Source organism: Eurosta solidaginis, chromosome 1 (genome assembly GCF_040869045.1).
Source record: "Eurosta solidaginis isolate ZX-2024a chromosome 1, ASM4086904v1, whole genome shotgun sequence".
Lineage (NCBI taxonomy): Eukaryota > Metazoa > Arthropoda > Insecta > Diptera > Tephritidae > Eurosta > Eurosta solidaginis.
The window spans coordinates 27,142,499-27,159,228 of NC_090319.1; the positions used below are offsets into that span (position 1 = coordinate 27,142,499).

The 16,730-nt window shown below is 41.3% G+C and overlaps 1 protein-coding gene across 1 annotated transcript in view; it reads left to right on the forward strand.

Annotated features, from left to right (window-relative positions):
- LOC137250544 (uncharacterized) overlaps positions 1–8,875 on the forward strand; it is a 71,826-nt gene extending 62,951 nt beyond the window's left edge. The window contains exons 4-6 of the mRNA XM_067783533.1: positions 4,439–4,521; positions 4,586–4,705; positions 8,599–8,875. Coding sequence (XP_067639634.1) covers positions 4,439–4,521; positions 4,586–4,705; positions 8,599–8,780 — 385 coding nt within the window. The 3' untranslated portion in view covers positions 8,781–8,875. The remainder of the gene's footprint in view (positions 1–4,438; positions 4,522–4,585; positions 4,706–8,598) is intronic.
- Positions 8,876–16,730: the final 7,855 nt, after the last annotated feature.

Genomic DNA, 16,730 nt, shown 5'->3' on the forward strand with positions numbered 1-16,730 from the left:
TTCCCGGACGAATCCTGAAAGCCATCTCTAAATGATCCCGAAAAAGTCCCGAAATGACCCTGACTGGACCCCGAAAGGATCCCGAAAACTATCCAGAAATGATGCCGGAAATGTCCTCAAATGATCACCTAATCGTTCCGAAAAGACCCTGACGGGATCCCGAACGGATCCCGACAACTATATAGAAATGATGCCGAAAGGGCCCGCAAATGATCCCGTATTAGTCGAGAAAAAGTCGTGATGCCGAAAAGGTCCTCAAATGATCACCTAATAGTCCCAAAATGACCCTGACGGCATCCCGGACAGATCCCGAAATCCATCCAGAAATGATCTTGGGAGGGTCCCAAAATTATCCCGAAATAGTCTGGGAAAAGTCCAGAAATTACCCTGACGGATACCGGACGAATCCTGAAAACCAATCTTAAATGATGCCGAAAAAGTCCCGAAATGACCCTGATGGGACCCGGAAAGGATCCCGAAAACTAACCAGAAATGATGCCGGAAAGGTCCTCAAATGATCTCCCAATAGTTCCGAAAAGACCCTGACGGGATCCCGAACGGATCCCGACAACTATCCACAAATGATACCGAAAGGGCCCGCAAATGATCCCGTATTAGTCGAGAAAAAGTCCCGAAATGACCCCGACGGGATGCCGGACGAATCCCAAAAACCATCCAGAAATGATTTTGGAAGGGACCCCAATGATCCCGAAAAAGTCCCGCAATTATTCCGACGGGAATCTGAACGGATACCGAAAACCATCCAGAAGTGATGCCGGAACGGTCCTCAAATGCTCACCTAATAATCCCAAAATGACCCTGAGGGCATCCCGGACAAATCCCGAAATCCATCCAGAAATGATCTTGGGAAGGTCCCAAAATGATCCCGAAATAGTCTCGGAAAAGTCCAGAAATTACCCTGACGGGTTCCCGGACGAATCCTGAAAGCCATCCTTAAATGATCCCGAAAAAGCCCCGAAATGACCCTGACGGGATCCCGAAAGGATTCCAAAAACTATCCAGAAATGATGCCGGAAAGGTCCTCAAATGATCCCCTAATAGTTCCGAAATGACCGTGACGGGATCCCGAACGGATCCCGACAACTATCCAGAAATTATGCCGAAAGGGTCCGCAAATGATCCCGTATTAGTCGAGAAAAAGTCCCGAAATGACCCCGACGGGATCCCGGACGAATCCCAAAAACCATCCAGAAATGATGCCGGTAGGTATCCCAAATGATCCCGAAATAATCCCGAAATGACCTCGTCGGCATCCCGAACGGATACCGAAAATTATCCAGAAATGATGCCGGAAAGGTCCACAAATGATCCCCTAATAGTCCCGAAATTACCCTGATGGGATCCCGGACGGATCCCGAAAACCATCCAGAAATGATGCCGGAAGAGCCCCCAAATGATCCCGAAAAAGTCCCCAAATGGCCCCGACGATATCCCGGACGGATCCCGAAAACCATCCAGAAATGATGCCGGAAAAGCCCCCAAATTATCCCGAAAAAGTCCCCAAATGACCCCGACGAGATCCCGCACGGATCCCGAAAACCATCCAGAAATGATGCCGGAAGAGCCCCAAATGATCCCGAAAAAGTCCCCAAATGACCCCGACATACTCCAGAAAAGGTTCCGAAATGGCTCCGAGGGAATCAACGACGGATCGCGAAAACCATACAGAAATGATTCCGGAAGGATCCCAAAATGATCCCGAAATAGTCCGGAAATGACCCAGATGGGATACCGCACAGATCCAGAAATGATCCCGGAAGGGTCCAAAAACTATCCCGGAAAAGTAACAAAAAATCCCGAAATGGCTCCTACGGCATCCCGGACGGATCCAGAAATGATCTCGGAAGGGTCCCCAAATGATCCCAAAATGGTCCCGAAATGGCCCTGATGGATCCGGCAAACCATCAAGAAATTATGCCGGAAGGGTCCCCAAATGATCCCGAAATAAAACAGAAAAAGTCACGAAACGACCCCTAGAGGATCCCCAAATGATCCCGTATTAGCCCCAAAAAAGTCCCAAAATGACACTGACGGGATCCCGAAAGGATTCCGAAAACAATACAGAAATGATGCCGGAAAGGTCCTCAAATGATCCCCTAATAGTCCCGAAATGACCGTGACGGGATCCCGACAACTATCCAGAAATGATGCCGAAAGGGTTCCCAAATGATCCCGTATTAGTCGCGAAAAAGTACCGAAATGACCCCGACGGGATCCCGGACGGATCCCGAAAACCATCCAGAAATGATGCCGAAAGGGTTCCCAAATGATCCCGTATTAGTCGCGAAAAAGTCCCGAAATGACATCGACGGGATCCCGGACGGATCCCGAAAACCATCCAGAAATGATGCCGGATGAGCCCCAAAATGATCCGGAAAAAGTCCCCAAATGACCCCGACGAGATCCCGGACGGATCCCGAAAACCATCCAGAAATGATCCCGGAAGAGCCCCCAAATGATCCCGAAAAAGTCCCCAAATGACCCCGACGATATCCCGGACGGATCCCGAAAACCATCCAGAAATGATGCCGGAAGAGCCCACAAATGATCCCGAAAAAGTCCCCATATGACCCCGACGAGATCCCGCACGGATCCCGAAAACCATCCAGAAATGATGCCGGAAGGGTCCCCAAATGATCGCGAAATAGTCCCGAAATGATTCCGGAATAGTCCCGAAAATGTTCCAAAATAACCCCGACGGGATCCCGGACGGATCCCGTAAACTATACAGAAATGATCCCGGAAGGGTCCCAAATGATCCCGAAATAGTCCCGAAAAAGTCCCGAAATTACCCCGGCGTAATCCCGGACCGATCCCGAAAACCATCCAGAAATGATCCCGGAAGGGTCTCGATATGACCCTTACGGGATCACAAATAAGGTGAAGCTAATTATAAAACCATGTTAATAAGGCAGCAGGCGCATTGGAGCGAATAAAAAGTTTGATAGAAACATACAGGTAAAGCTAATAGAAGCGTGCTAATAAAAACAATTGATGGAGGGCGGATGGCGGGAGTAGAGGAGAGGACCACTGATCGTTCCTCCAAAATTGTCTAGATCTCGTTCTGTATGTACCAGATACCAAAAACTATTGATTTAGGAGAAAATTTAGATTGAGTTATAACAATTTATGGATTTTACACCAGAGGGGGAGATAAAGGGGGGCGGGCGGAGGGTGTCACTGCTTACTTTGTAAGCCCTCGACTTATTTGACCCCTTGAGTCTGTGATATTGGTGAAGGCCAGTATACGTAAAGTTATAATGTGTAAAAATTATGAAAAACAATTTCTCGAAGGGTCGTGGGACCGCCACCCCTCTTTCCATGTTCGAAAAAAATTTCGCTAGTAGACTACTGTCTGTGTCCCAAATTTCATCAAAATCCGTGTAGCCATTCTGGCGTGATTCAGTCGCAAAGACGAAAAAATATAATAATTAAATTATAACTGTTCCTAGGGGGCGGGGACCACGCCCCTTTTGAAAAATATATAGCTAGTAGATCCTTCTAGACTATTGGCTATATGTGTGCAAAATTTCATCCAAATCGGTCCAGCAGTTCTTGCGTTATTGAGTCACAAAGACAAACGTCTGGACAAACATCCAAACATCCAAACATCCAAACATCCAAACATCTAAACATCCAAACATCCAAACATCTTAACATCCAAACTTTCCCATTTATAATATATATTAGATTAGATTAGATATTAGATTAGATTAGATTAGATATTAGATTAGATAGATTATAATTAGATTTTTCCAGAGCAATTAAATTCTGCAGCTAGTATAATTTTCACCAGCAACGAGTTAAAGAAATCGCACGATAGAGGGTCACCCTGTCTGAAACCTCGTTTAGTTTCGAACGACTCGAAGAGGGTTTTCCCAATTCTGACTGAGCTGATGGTGTTGCTCAACGTCAGTTTTGCGGGCAAACCAAAAAAATATTTTTCCCGGGCGCAAGAAAACCTCACTACGTCACTGATCGTCCGAGGTCTTGTTGTTTTTTAATCTGGTTATTGATATTCTGATTTCGTCATAGTCGGGTGGAGGAACATAAGTTCATCGATTGCGGGCTCAAAGTTGGGCGATAGGTACATCGCTGTCTCCATTTGGAAGGTCAGAGAAGTGTTCCCTGCACAATCTAAGTGCTCTCTGAACATCCGTTTTCATTCTGACAGTATTTTACCCCGGACTAAGAATTTTTCGTCTGTCGTCGAATTTGTTTGCTAAAATTTGCAGGCGTCATTCTGGTGACTAACAGCTCATGCTCCTCACACTCATGCCTTTCTGCCTATGCTTTTTTCCTCCTGCAAAGGCGTCTCACTTCCTCTTTAAACTCGCAGTAGCGTTCACATACTCTTCTTGTTGTTTACTTTGAAAATATACACAGCAGCTTAACACATTTTTTTCACAATTACTAGGGAGACCCCAATTGTTAGCGTCGGATCACTTAAATTCCCTTCGAATTGTGGAGCACAATTTCGAATTACATATTGGCCAAGAGGTATGTTATTATAATCATATCTTTCTAAGAAATGTAAACTATAAATTTTATTTATATTTTGCAGCTAATCCCGGAACTGGAGAGATTGATTGGATTAATCTTAGGTACAAAGTTCTAACTAGTGATTCAGCGTTACTTATCATCTATGCCTGCCAGAATTTTGAATCGTCTTCAGAGCACGCTGGTTAGTAAGTTTTGATTTGACTAAGCATTTCGATTTTTGTGTGTGTCCGAACGCCGCCAGACCAGGTCCCTATTAAGCATGTTCGTCACCGAAAGCGAATGGTCTGCAAGATCATTTGAGCGATATAAATATAAATAGAAGCGGTTTTCTTATTGGTGGAAAATCAGTTGTACAATTCTTATTTTATACTTATATTTAAAAATTCATGAGCTTAACACCGGCTTATAATAATTGAATTTCAATTATTATGTTTTTTTCTAAGAGAAACTGAAAAGAAAGAAACATTTACTGGCATATTGCGATGGACCATTTCGAAAACCGCCAACGTAATCATCATCAGGCAATTTTGTAATGTTATCAAAGGTTTCACCGAGATTCGAACCGTGAATCACATGGTGAAACTGCAGTAGCCTTTCTCTTAGAAAAAAACATAATAATTGAAATTCAATTATTATAAGCCGGTGTTAAGCTCATGAATTCTTAAATATAAATATAAACTGAACACACCATTAAACAAACATACATAAATTCTTATTTTACTAAAAATTATTTCCGCCAACTTATTCTCATTCCCTATGCCATAAAGGCAGTAAAGAAGATATAGGAGCACACACTAATACGACTCTCTCACATACAGGATATGTATTTTAAAATGTATTGCAATGTATAGTTGATCTGACCGATCCGTGAGGACGTCAAATAGGATGAATGAGCCCGCCGTTTTTTACTAATTATTTTTATTTTTATAAGTTTTTTTCTAAATTTACATATTTCTTTCTTCTTTTAAATAAATTTTTTTTACCAATATTCTTTACTAATTTTAATGAAATCATTAATGAAATCATTAAAATTAATAATAATTTCTTTCTACTTTGTTACATTTTCACAAATTTTATGAATTTTTTGTTCTTGTTACTAAATACTTGTTTATATTTTTTATACTTATTTCAAAAAATTACTTAGTTTTTATACTCAGCTTGTACGCAGAGTATTATAACTTTGATTGGATAACGGCTGGTTGTACAGGTATAAAGGAACCGAGATAGATATAGACTTCCGCATACTCGTATCAAAATCATCAGTGTCGAAAAAAATGTGATTGAGCCATGTCCGTCCGTCCGTCCGTCGATGCGTTAACACGATAACTTGAGTAAATATTGAGATATCTTCACCAAATTTGGTACACGAGCATACCTGGACCCAGAATAGATTGGTATTGAAAATGTGCGACATCGGATGATAACCATGCCCACTTTTTATATATATAACATTTTGGAAAACACAAAAATCCTGATTATTTCGTAAATAATACACCTAGAATGTTGGAACTTGACGTGTGAAAATTTTAAAAACTTTTTTAAAATGGGCGTGGTACCGCCCACTTGTGATAAAATCAATTTTACAAATATTATTAATCATAAATCAAAAATCGTGAAACCTATCGTAACAAAACTCGGCAGAGAGTTTGCCTTTACTATAAGGAATGCTTTGAAGAATAATTAACGAAATCGGTAAAGGACCACGCCCACTTTTATATAAAAGATTTTTAAAAGGGTCGTGAACGAATAAAATAAGCAATATCGTTGCAAAAAATAGTTTTATATGAATAGCATTTCATTTCCCGAATTTCGGGACCATAACTCGAAGAAGAATTAGTTCAGAATAGAACCATATGTACATATATATTATTGTGCAACCCTGTAACAATATTAAGAACACAAAACAAACAACAACAGCATTTCAATTGTACAGCTGGGCATGTAATGTTTGCTTTCACCCGGACTTAGACTTCCTTACTTGTGTTTACTAATTATTTCCAAAAAAATTCTTTGTTTATTTATTTTACTACTTCTAAATAAAAAAGTTATTTTTCGAATTTTTTTTATCAAATATCTGTACTCGTTTTAATTAAATCAAGTTTTTATCAAAACATTTTCTATTTTTCTTTTTATTAACAAGTATTATAAGTTCTTAAATTTTTTTACTCCTTTATGGCTACTTATTTTTATCAAATACATTTTTAATAATTTATCAAAGTACTTGTGCTTTTCATCATATTGTGGTGAACTAAATAAAGTAAACAGAAATCAGCTGTTTAGTGCAAGAATCGTGAAATGGAAAAAACGTAAGAAAAAAACATAAGTAAATATTGTTCATTATTTTTTGTAACAAATATTTTAAAATCATAGTTTTTTCAAGGAAATCAAAAGTGGAACGTGCTACGCACGAACAATTGGAGCGATATATCTCATTTTGTGCTGCTAACCCCGAAATGGGAATAGGAAAAAATAATCCGCTGGATTTTTGGTGGTCATTTCGGCATGACTTTGGGGACTCCCTCGGGTCATTTGGGGGTTATTTCTGTATCATTTTGGGGACTCCCTCGGGGTCATTTAGGGGTCGTTCCGGGATGTTTATGGGGACTCCCTCGGTATCTTTCCGGGGAGGTTTTGGCGACTCCGTCGGGTTCATTTGCAGGTCGTTCCGGGATCTTTTTGGGGACTCTCTCGGGGTCATTTGGGGCACATTCTGGGATGGTTTTGGGGACTTCTTCGATGGTAATTTGGGGTACCTTCTGGTTATGAAGACTCCCTTGGGGTGATTTGGGAGACATTCCGGGATGGTTTTGGGGACTCCCTCGGGGTCTTTTAGGGGTCGTTCCGGGATTTTTTGGGGACTTCCTCGGGGTCATTTGGGGGATATTCTGAGATGATTTTGGGGATTCCATCGGGGTCCCTTGGGGTAATTTGGAGGACCTTCCGGAATGGTTATGGGGACTCCCTCGGGTTAATTTGGTGGGCATTGGGGACTCCCCAAAACCATCCCGGAAGAACCCGAATTACCCCGAGAGAGTCTCCGAAAAGATCCCGGAACGACCCCCAAATGACCCAGGGAGGACCCCGAGGGAGTTTCAAAAACCACCCAGAAATTACCCCAAAAATCCAATCAAGGAGGGTCCTCGCACAATAATAGCAAAAGTAATAAATCTTCTTCCATTTTCTCTCGATCGCACAATAACAGAATTCTAGTTTAAATTTATCCCTATAAATTAAATTAACAAGAGCGTTTGACTTATTGACAATTTGTCAGCGAAAAAACTTTTTATTTTTTACATAAAGTAGCAATTATCTACTTGATAAATTGTCAAACTTGACAAATAACAAATAAGCAAGATGGTGAATTTGTCCAAGTGCACAGAATAGCGCTTTTAATTTATTATGTGGAAGCCTTCGGCAGCATAGCAGAGAAGAGAAAAGTAGCGCCAATACTATTACAATAAGTTTCAATTGGCAATTTTTCCGAGAAAGGAACAGAACAAAAATTCTCAAAAGTTGTAGAAAGATTTGGATCCCAATTTGATTCTCTGCATTGTTCATTCATCATGTTTGTGATGGGTTTGGGAATTCTAATTAAAAATCCCAAATTAACGTTAGCCTTGTTCTCAAATCTGACACGTTAGCTCTAAAAAGAAACTCAAACAACAATTGGTAGGCAAGTTTTTAATATGAGATTTTCACCAACTCTCAAATTAACATTAAGCAAAAGACAGCTGTATTGTTGGGCTTCGTGTATTATGTATTTGCAATATGTTTTAGCTATTTTTTCTACAAAATATTGGAATGCAGAAAAAACAATGACACTGAACATCGTAATAATTTCGTTAACAAACCAAATTCCAAAAGGGATGTGGGTAAATCATTCCCACACTTATCTTCAAAATAGTCTTTGAACCAAAAGTCTACATAATGGATTAGAGTTCAACAATCCATTTCTACCTTTAATAAAATTTGAAGAATGCTGCACAAATGGACGAACGTAGTCATAATTTTACATGCCATTCAAAAATCACATATAAACATATTTATAACATTATTTTCTCTTCCAAAATTTAGAACTCGTTTGGGTTTATACACGATCTGACAATCAATTGGGTTGGCTTGAAAGCTTGTACATGTTTAATTTAAGGGAGAGAGGGATTGACGTAAATCAACTCTACCGTATCGATCACAGGCAATGCGGAAATTATGGAATCCCACCACGGCCTGCAGGAACTTTGCTTGTTATAGGCATTTAGTTTTCATTTGTAATTGTCAGAAACTTTATTATAAAACTGAAAATTTTTGAAACTGATTACAAAATAGAGAATTATGAAATATTTTACATTTGTAATTTGTTTGTTCGGTAATTCTATTGACACTGTACGATATGACTAGACACCGCATCGCATAGGGTGGTAATAAGCATAGAGAAATCCCTGGAATATAAAGAGTGTGCTCTAGGAGTCTTTTTTTACATTGCCGGGGCTTTCAATAATGTTGCAAAATTGGCGATTATGGATGGTCTTAATTACATTAAAGTACATCCTACCTTAATCAGATGGATCGGCTGCATGTTAAATTGCAGAAATATTACATCACAATGGGGATTGTACGAGGCCACGAAATCAGCGGACAGGGGCACGCCGCAGGGAGGGGTGCTATCACCTCTGCTGTGGACGCTGGTCATCAACCAACTGCTCAGACGATTCGATGAGGGGCCCGTAGTACTTACGGCTTACACAGATGACGTTGCAATTGTCATAAGTGGAAAGTGCCTTCCAACGATTAGTTCTTTGATTGATCTGGCGCTTCGGGATATTCATACCTGGGCATGTAATGTCGGGTTGAAAGTCAATGCGTAGAAGACGGATATTTGACCAGGCCTAAGTTGGGAGGGGTGACCTTACAGGGGAAACCTTGCACAAAATATCTAGGAATCATCCTAGACAATAAGCTGTCATGTAAGCTCAACGTGGAGGAGAGGGTCAAGAAGACTTCAACGCCACTCTATGCATGTAAAATAATGCTGGGGTGTACGAGGGGCCTATCGCCCTCTCTTTCTCATTGTGTTTTTGGAGCGATTGTAAGCCCTATTCTATACTATGGAGTTATTGTTTGGTGGAAAGCCACACAAAAAACAACATACCTCAAAAAATTAGAGGGGGTATGCAGACTATCGATGCTTAGCATTACGGGAGCCCTGAAAACAACCCCCACAGCTGCACTGTATGCCATTCTGTACATTCCACCTATAGACCTGGTAGAACAGAACAATGCATTAAAGACCGCAACCAGGCTCGGTGCCTCGGGACAGCTAAAGCGCCGACCATATGGCCATAGTAGTATAGCGTCATCAATATCAAGACGAACAGACTACCTGATTCCCTATCTGCGCTTCGAGGGAGATCTTAAGGCCACAATAGAGGTGGACGGTTGGCGCAAGGGTCCGCAAATGGGGGACGAGGCGATACATGTGTACACCGATGGTTCCAAAGTAGAGGAAGGAGTAGGGTCTGCGGTATACTGTGCTGATCCGGAAATAAAAAGATCCTACAGGCTGCCGGATTACTGTAGCGTTTTCCAAGCGGAAATATTAGCCGTAAACAAAGCAGTAGAAACCCTGGAAGAGAATAGCTTAAGCTGCAACCGTGTTAACTTTTATATTGACAGTCAAGCAGCAATTAAGGCAATAATCTCGCATAGCACAGCATCTAAGTGCATGTTAGAGTGTAAGTAGTCTCTAGAGAGAAGGGGGACAGAGAGAAGCATACATCTAAATTGGGTCCCAGGGCATATGGGAATAGATGGGAATGAAAAAGCAGAAGAGCTAGCTAAAAATGTCACATTCCTTGAAGCTTGCTCCGTAGACGTCCCAATTGGACTGGGCGAGATTAAGCAAAAGCCAGAGGTGCACATGATCGACCAAGCGGGAAAGGCGTGGGTTCATGCGCGGGGCTGTAGGTCTTACAACCTTAGACTAAGGAAGTTGCTTCTATCAGGTATTCTGACTGGACACTACCTTCTGGCGTCACATGCCTTTAAATTAGGCTTGGTCAGTGATAGCAGAATTAGGAAGTGCGGGTTGGAGGAGGAAACCATCGAGCTTGTTCTGTGCTCGTGCCCTGCACTTGCCAGGCTAAGACTCCAGCTGTTAGGAGTGACAGAGCTGTCAGATCTAGAAGCAGCAAGTGGCTTAAATCCTAGGAAGCTTCTAGTATTTGCCAAGAGGACGGAGTTATTTTATAACATAGGTCCTCGTTTTTGATAGGGTTTTTCAGTTTGGTCGTTAAAACAAACTTCTGGTAACACTACGGACTCAATCAGTCTACGTGAGGTCCTCATGGACCGGCCTGTTAAATCTAACCCAACCTTACGATATGGCTGATCTAAGTTTGGCGATTACGACATTATATCGCGATAAACACGAGCTGTGAAAATATAGAATTCAGCTTATTATGAAGATGGAAAAGGTTTGGGAATTCATTGAAAGTCCTGTTCGTGAATCTCGAGATGCCTCATGGAAGCAAAGAGACACGAATGCTTCAATTATTATTGGATTGACGGTTGAAGATACGGAAACCTTTCGGATAAGGTTAGGTTAGGTTGAACTGGCCGGTCCATGAGGAAATAAAAAAAAGATTCAATGAGTCCGTAGTTTTACCAGAAGTTTGTTTTAACGAACAACTGACAAACCCTATCAAAAACCAGGACGTATGTTATAAAATGACTCCCTCCTCTTGGCGTATACTAGAAGCTTCCTAGGACTTAAGCTACTTTCTGCTTCTAGATCTGACTGCTGTATCACTCCTGGAGTCTCAGCCTGGCAAGCGCAGGGCAAGAGCACAGAACGTGCTCGATCGTTTCCTCCTCCAGTCCGTACTTCCTACATCTGCTATCACTGACCAAGCCTAATTTAAAAGCATGTGACGCCAGAGGGCAGTGTCCAGTGAGAATACCCGTCATGAGTCTACAGTCCTCTCTTTTTAATGATAGAAGCAACTTTATTTAAGGTGGTAAGACCTACAAATAATCTTCGACACTTTACAGCCCCGCGCGTGAAACTACGCCTTTCCTCTCGCCCGGTCTAATTGGGAGCTTCAAGGGATGCGCCCTCTTTAGCTTCTTCATCCGCTTTTTCATTCCCATCTATTCCCTTATGCCCTGGGACCCAATATAAATGTATGCTTGTCCCTGTCCCAATTCTCTCCAGAGACTGCTTACACTCTAACATGCATTTAGATGCTGTGCTATGCGAGATTATTGTCTTAATTGCTGTTCCACTGTCAATATAAAAGTTAACACATACAGTTGTCTGTTTAAAAATTTGTTCCTAACTAATGCATTTTATTTTTGTGATTGAGTAAAAACAAGAAACTAAATCAGCTGATAATCTGATAGGAAAGGTCTCCAAAATCTCCCGGAATAGTCCCAAAAAAACCGGAAATGACAACGACACGATTATCCAGATAACCACACAGAAATGATACCTGAAGGGTACCAAAATGATCCCGAAATAGTCCCGAAAAAGTTCCGAAATGACCCTCACGGGCTCCCGGTCGGATCTCAAACAACATCCAGAAAATATACAGGAAGGGTCCCTAAATTATTCTGACATATGTAGTTCAGAATAAGTTCCGAAATGACCCCGAGGCGATCCACGACAGATCGCGAAAACTATGTAGAAATGATCCTGGAAGGTTCCGAAAATGATCCCGAAATAGTCCAGAAAGGACCTCGATGGGATCCCGCATGGATCCAGAAATGATCCCGGAAGGGTCCCAAAACTATCCTAAAAAATTAACAAAAAAATCCTGAAAGGACTCCCAAAAAAGGACTCCCCAGAAAGGGTCCCCAAATGATCCCATAATGGTCCCAAAATGACCCTGACGGATCCGGCAAACCATCAAGAAATGATGCCGGAAGGGTCTCCAAATGATCCCGAAATAATACAGAAAAAGTGACGAAATGATCCCTAAAGGGTCCCCAACATATCCCGAAAGTGTCCCGAAATGACCTTGACGGATCCCGAAAACCATCGAGAAATGATCCTGAAATAGTCCCGAATAAGTCCCGAAATGACACAGACGGGATCTCGAACGGATCCCTAAATGACCCTGACTTGATCCCGGACAGATGCGGAAATCCGAATGATCTTGGAAGGGTCCCAAAATAGTCTCGGAAAAGTCCAGAAATTACACTGACGGGATCCCGGACGAATCATGAAAACCATCCTTAAATGATCCCGAAATGATCCTGACGACATTCCGTACGAATACCGAAAACCTTCCAGAAATGCTGCCGAAAGACTACCCACATTATCCCGTATAAGTCCCGAAAAAGTCCCGAAATGACCCCGACGGGATTCCTGACGGATCCAGAAAACCATACAGAAATTATGCCGGAAGGGACCCCAAATGATCACGAAATAGTCCCGAAGAAGTCCAGAAATGACCCCGACGGTATCCCGAAAACAATCCAGAAATGATGGCGGAAAGGTCTTCTAATGATCCCACAATAGTCCCGAAATGACCCTGACGGGATCCCGGACGGATCCCGAAAACTATCCAAAAATGATGCCGGAAAGGACCCCAAATGATCCCGCATTAGTCGCGAAAAAGTCCCGAAATGACCCCGACGGGATCCCGGACGGATTCCGAAACCCAATATAAATGATGCCGGAAGGGACCCGAGAACCATCCAGAAATTATGCCGGAAAGGTCCTCAAATGATCCCCTAATAGTCGCGAAATGACCCTGAGAGGATCCCGGACGGATACCGAAAACCATGATGCCGGAAGATCACCAAATGATCCCGAAATAGCCCCGAAATGACCCGACGGGATCCCGGACTGATCCCGAAAACCATCCAGAAATGATGCCGAAAGGGGTCCCAAATGATCCCGTATTACTCGCGAAAAAGTCCTGAAATTACCCCAACGGCATCCCGAAAACCATACAGAAATGATGCCGGAAAATACCCCATAATGCCAAAATGCAGATTAGCAGCTAAAACAAGTCTAAATGCCGCCCCCGTGGTTGGTATGAACGATAATTTGGAGCTTGATGTGGTTGCGAAGAAAAGATGGATTCACCTCTCTTATTTTAAAAATACCGTCAAAGGAGAGTATATTATCTCTTACGTTACAAAGCACACTGGGATTACTCGTGACCATCTATCGTGTTTTCCACTTGTGAAGAAAGATGCAAATATCAATGAATTAAGGCGCATAAGCTTCAAACTCGGTGTATCTCCATGTCACTATGATGCTATATTTGATGCAAAGCTATGGACTGCTAATGTTAAAATCCGTCCATTTCAGTCTTTTCAAGAGGGAGCGGAGAATGTCAACGGGCTAACTGGCTCAATATCACTTGAATCATTTTCAATATACTATCAAAATGCAAGTGGTATACGAACAAAATCAAATGAATTTAGGATTGCGTCATCATTACGTGAATATGATATTGTTGCCAGCACCGAAACCTGGCTTTGTGCACAAATTTCCAGCTCCGAGTTTTTTGACAACCATTACACCATATTGCTAGTGGCTGCGCTCGAGGTGGAGGAGTGTTATTAGCAGCTAAAACAAGCCTAAATAGCAGTTTGTTAGTTTTGCCCTTTGCTGATATGTTAGTCGAACAAGTCTGCATAGATGTATCAATTTCAAATGACAAACATATTTACATCTTGATATCATATATACCGCCTAACTCTAGTTTTAATGTTTATGAACAACATATTAATAACATAAAATTTGTCAGTAAATCTGTTGCACTAAATGGGCAGATAATAGTAATGGGTGATTTTAACTTACCTGACATTATTTGGTCATTTGACAATGGCTGGCTACTACCTTTTAATATTAAATCCGACATTGAATCTTCTGTCACTAGTTTTTTCTTATCTAACAATTTTCAGCAATTAAATTAGTTTGCAAATTCTAATGATAAAATATTGGATTTAGTATTCGCAACAGAAGATCTCAAATTAGCATGTGAATTGAATTTGTCACCTATATCACGTAACACAATTCATCATAAAGCTTTAACTATTAAATTCGAATTTCTAAGTTTTCAGCGACTTATGTGAACCACGAACCTTTATTATCTTTTAGAAAAGCCAACTTCGATGCATTGAATAACTCTCTTTATTGCACGAACTGGGATTTCTTAGATTGCATAGAAGATTCAGACTTAATATATACAAATATTTGTGACATTCTTTCTGATGCCGTCACCAAGTTTGTTCCTTCGAAATCCTCTAAGCCCAAAAATAAAACGCCTTGGTTCAACGCGGAATTAAGCCATCTAAAGAACATTAAAAATAAGGCTCTAAAAAAATACAGAATCTTAAAGTCTCCCGTGGACCTTCATAATTTCAACAATTATAAAAGCGAATTTGACAGACTTCATAAATATCTCTTTAATCAATATATAACCAAAATTGAAGACAGCCTGAAACTCAATCGGTCTTCGTTCTGGAATTACGTGAACTCTAGGCGTAAATCATGCGGCATACCTGATAGAATGGAATACAAAGGCTGTGTATCCAATACTACGCTAGAGACCTGCAATCTGTACAATCTACAATTTCAAGACCAACTGATTTTAATTTTATTGACGCATTTATTATCACTGAGGGTGATGTTGCAGATGCAATCTTAGACCTTAAACCAAGCTTCAACTGCACTAATGGTCTTCCCCTAATATTTTTCATTCGGTGCGTGGATTCTCTAGTAAAACCAATCACCAAACTCTTTAAGACATGTTTACGCCAAGTAAGATTCTTAGATTGTTGGAAGTCATGCTCAATTGAACCCATCTTCAAATCTGGAAACAAAAGCCTCATCTCCAACTATCGAGCTATAGTAAAGCAGGGGGTCTTTCCAAAAATTTTCGATCACATACTTAACAAAAAACTTCTGGAACATGTTCAGCATGCCCTAATTAGCTGCCAACATGGGTTTTTGCCAGGTAAATCAATAGTCACTAATCTATCTCTTATTTCAAACAACATTATCACTGCAATGGAACAATATTCGTAACTCGATGTCATATATACAGACTTCACAAAAGCTTTTGATAAAGTAGACCATAACATTATTTTAATGAAGATCAATAAATTTGGTGTTTCCGGCACTTTATTGAGCTTTTTCAGAAGTTTTCTTTTTGGTAGGAAATTGTCGGTGATAATAAACTAAATACGCTCGAACATTGAAGTCTATGCCACATCGGGTATTCCTCAAGGAACTCGCATTGGCCCTCTGTTATTCTTACTCTTCATAAACGACTTACCGTCCTATATCATATCGTCAAAGTGCTTAATGTTCGCAGATGATGTCAAAATATTCCTCAATATTAACAGCCTTCTCGATTGCCAAAAACTCCAGCAAGACTTAAACATCTTCTTAAATTGGTGTACCATCAATAACCTAAGCCTAAACATTAGCAAGTGCTGCGTTGTCTCTTATTGCCGCCGCGCATATATTTGACCAGGATGGTTCCAAACCAGGCCGCACCAACGTTGTGAAACATCATATTGACACTGGAGATGCGAGGCCGATCCGTCAAGCTCCACGTAGTGTTCCACTGGCGAAGCGGGAATTTGCGAGTCAACTCATATAAGAAATGGCGACAGCGGCGTCACCGACCATCAGCTAGTCCATGGAGCTCACCGGTAGTACTTGTAAAGAAGAAGGATGGGAAAATGAGGTTTTGCGTGGACTACCGGAAGTTGAATGAAGTTACGAAAAAGGATAGCTACCCATTGCCAAGAATTGACAACACTCTGGACTCGCTATCTGGTACGAAATGATTTTCCACACTCGACGTGAAAAGCGGCTACTGGCAAGTTGAGGTGAAGGAGGAAGATAAAGAGAAAACAGCTTTCAGTGTCGGTGATGGGCTTTGGCAAATTACAGTGATGCCTTTTGGACTTTGTAATGCACCAGTTACTTTTGAGAGACTTTAGGATCAGGTACTGAAAGGACTACATTGGAAAACATGCTTGGTGTACCTGGGCGACATCACCGTATTGGGCAAGAACTTTGATGAACATCTTAAGAACTTGGAGGAAGTTTTCCAGAGAATAGCTGGCGCTGGTCTGAAGTTAAGTCCCAAAAAGTGTGCGCTGTTTAAAAAGGAAGTAAATTATTTGGGTCACAAGGTAACGACAGAGGGCATCTGCACTGCGAACGAAAAGATAGA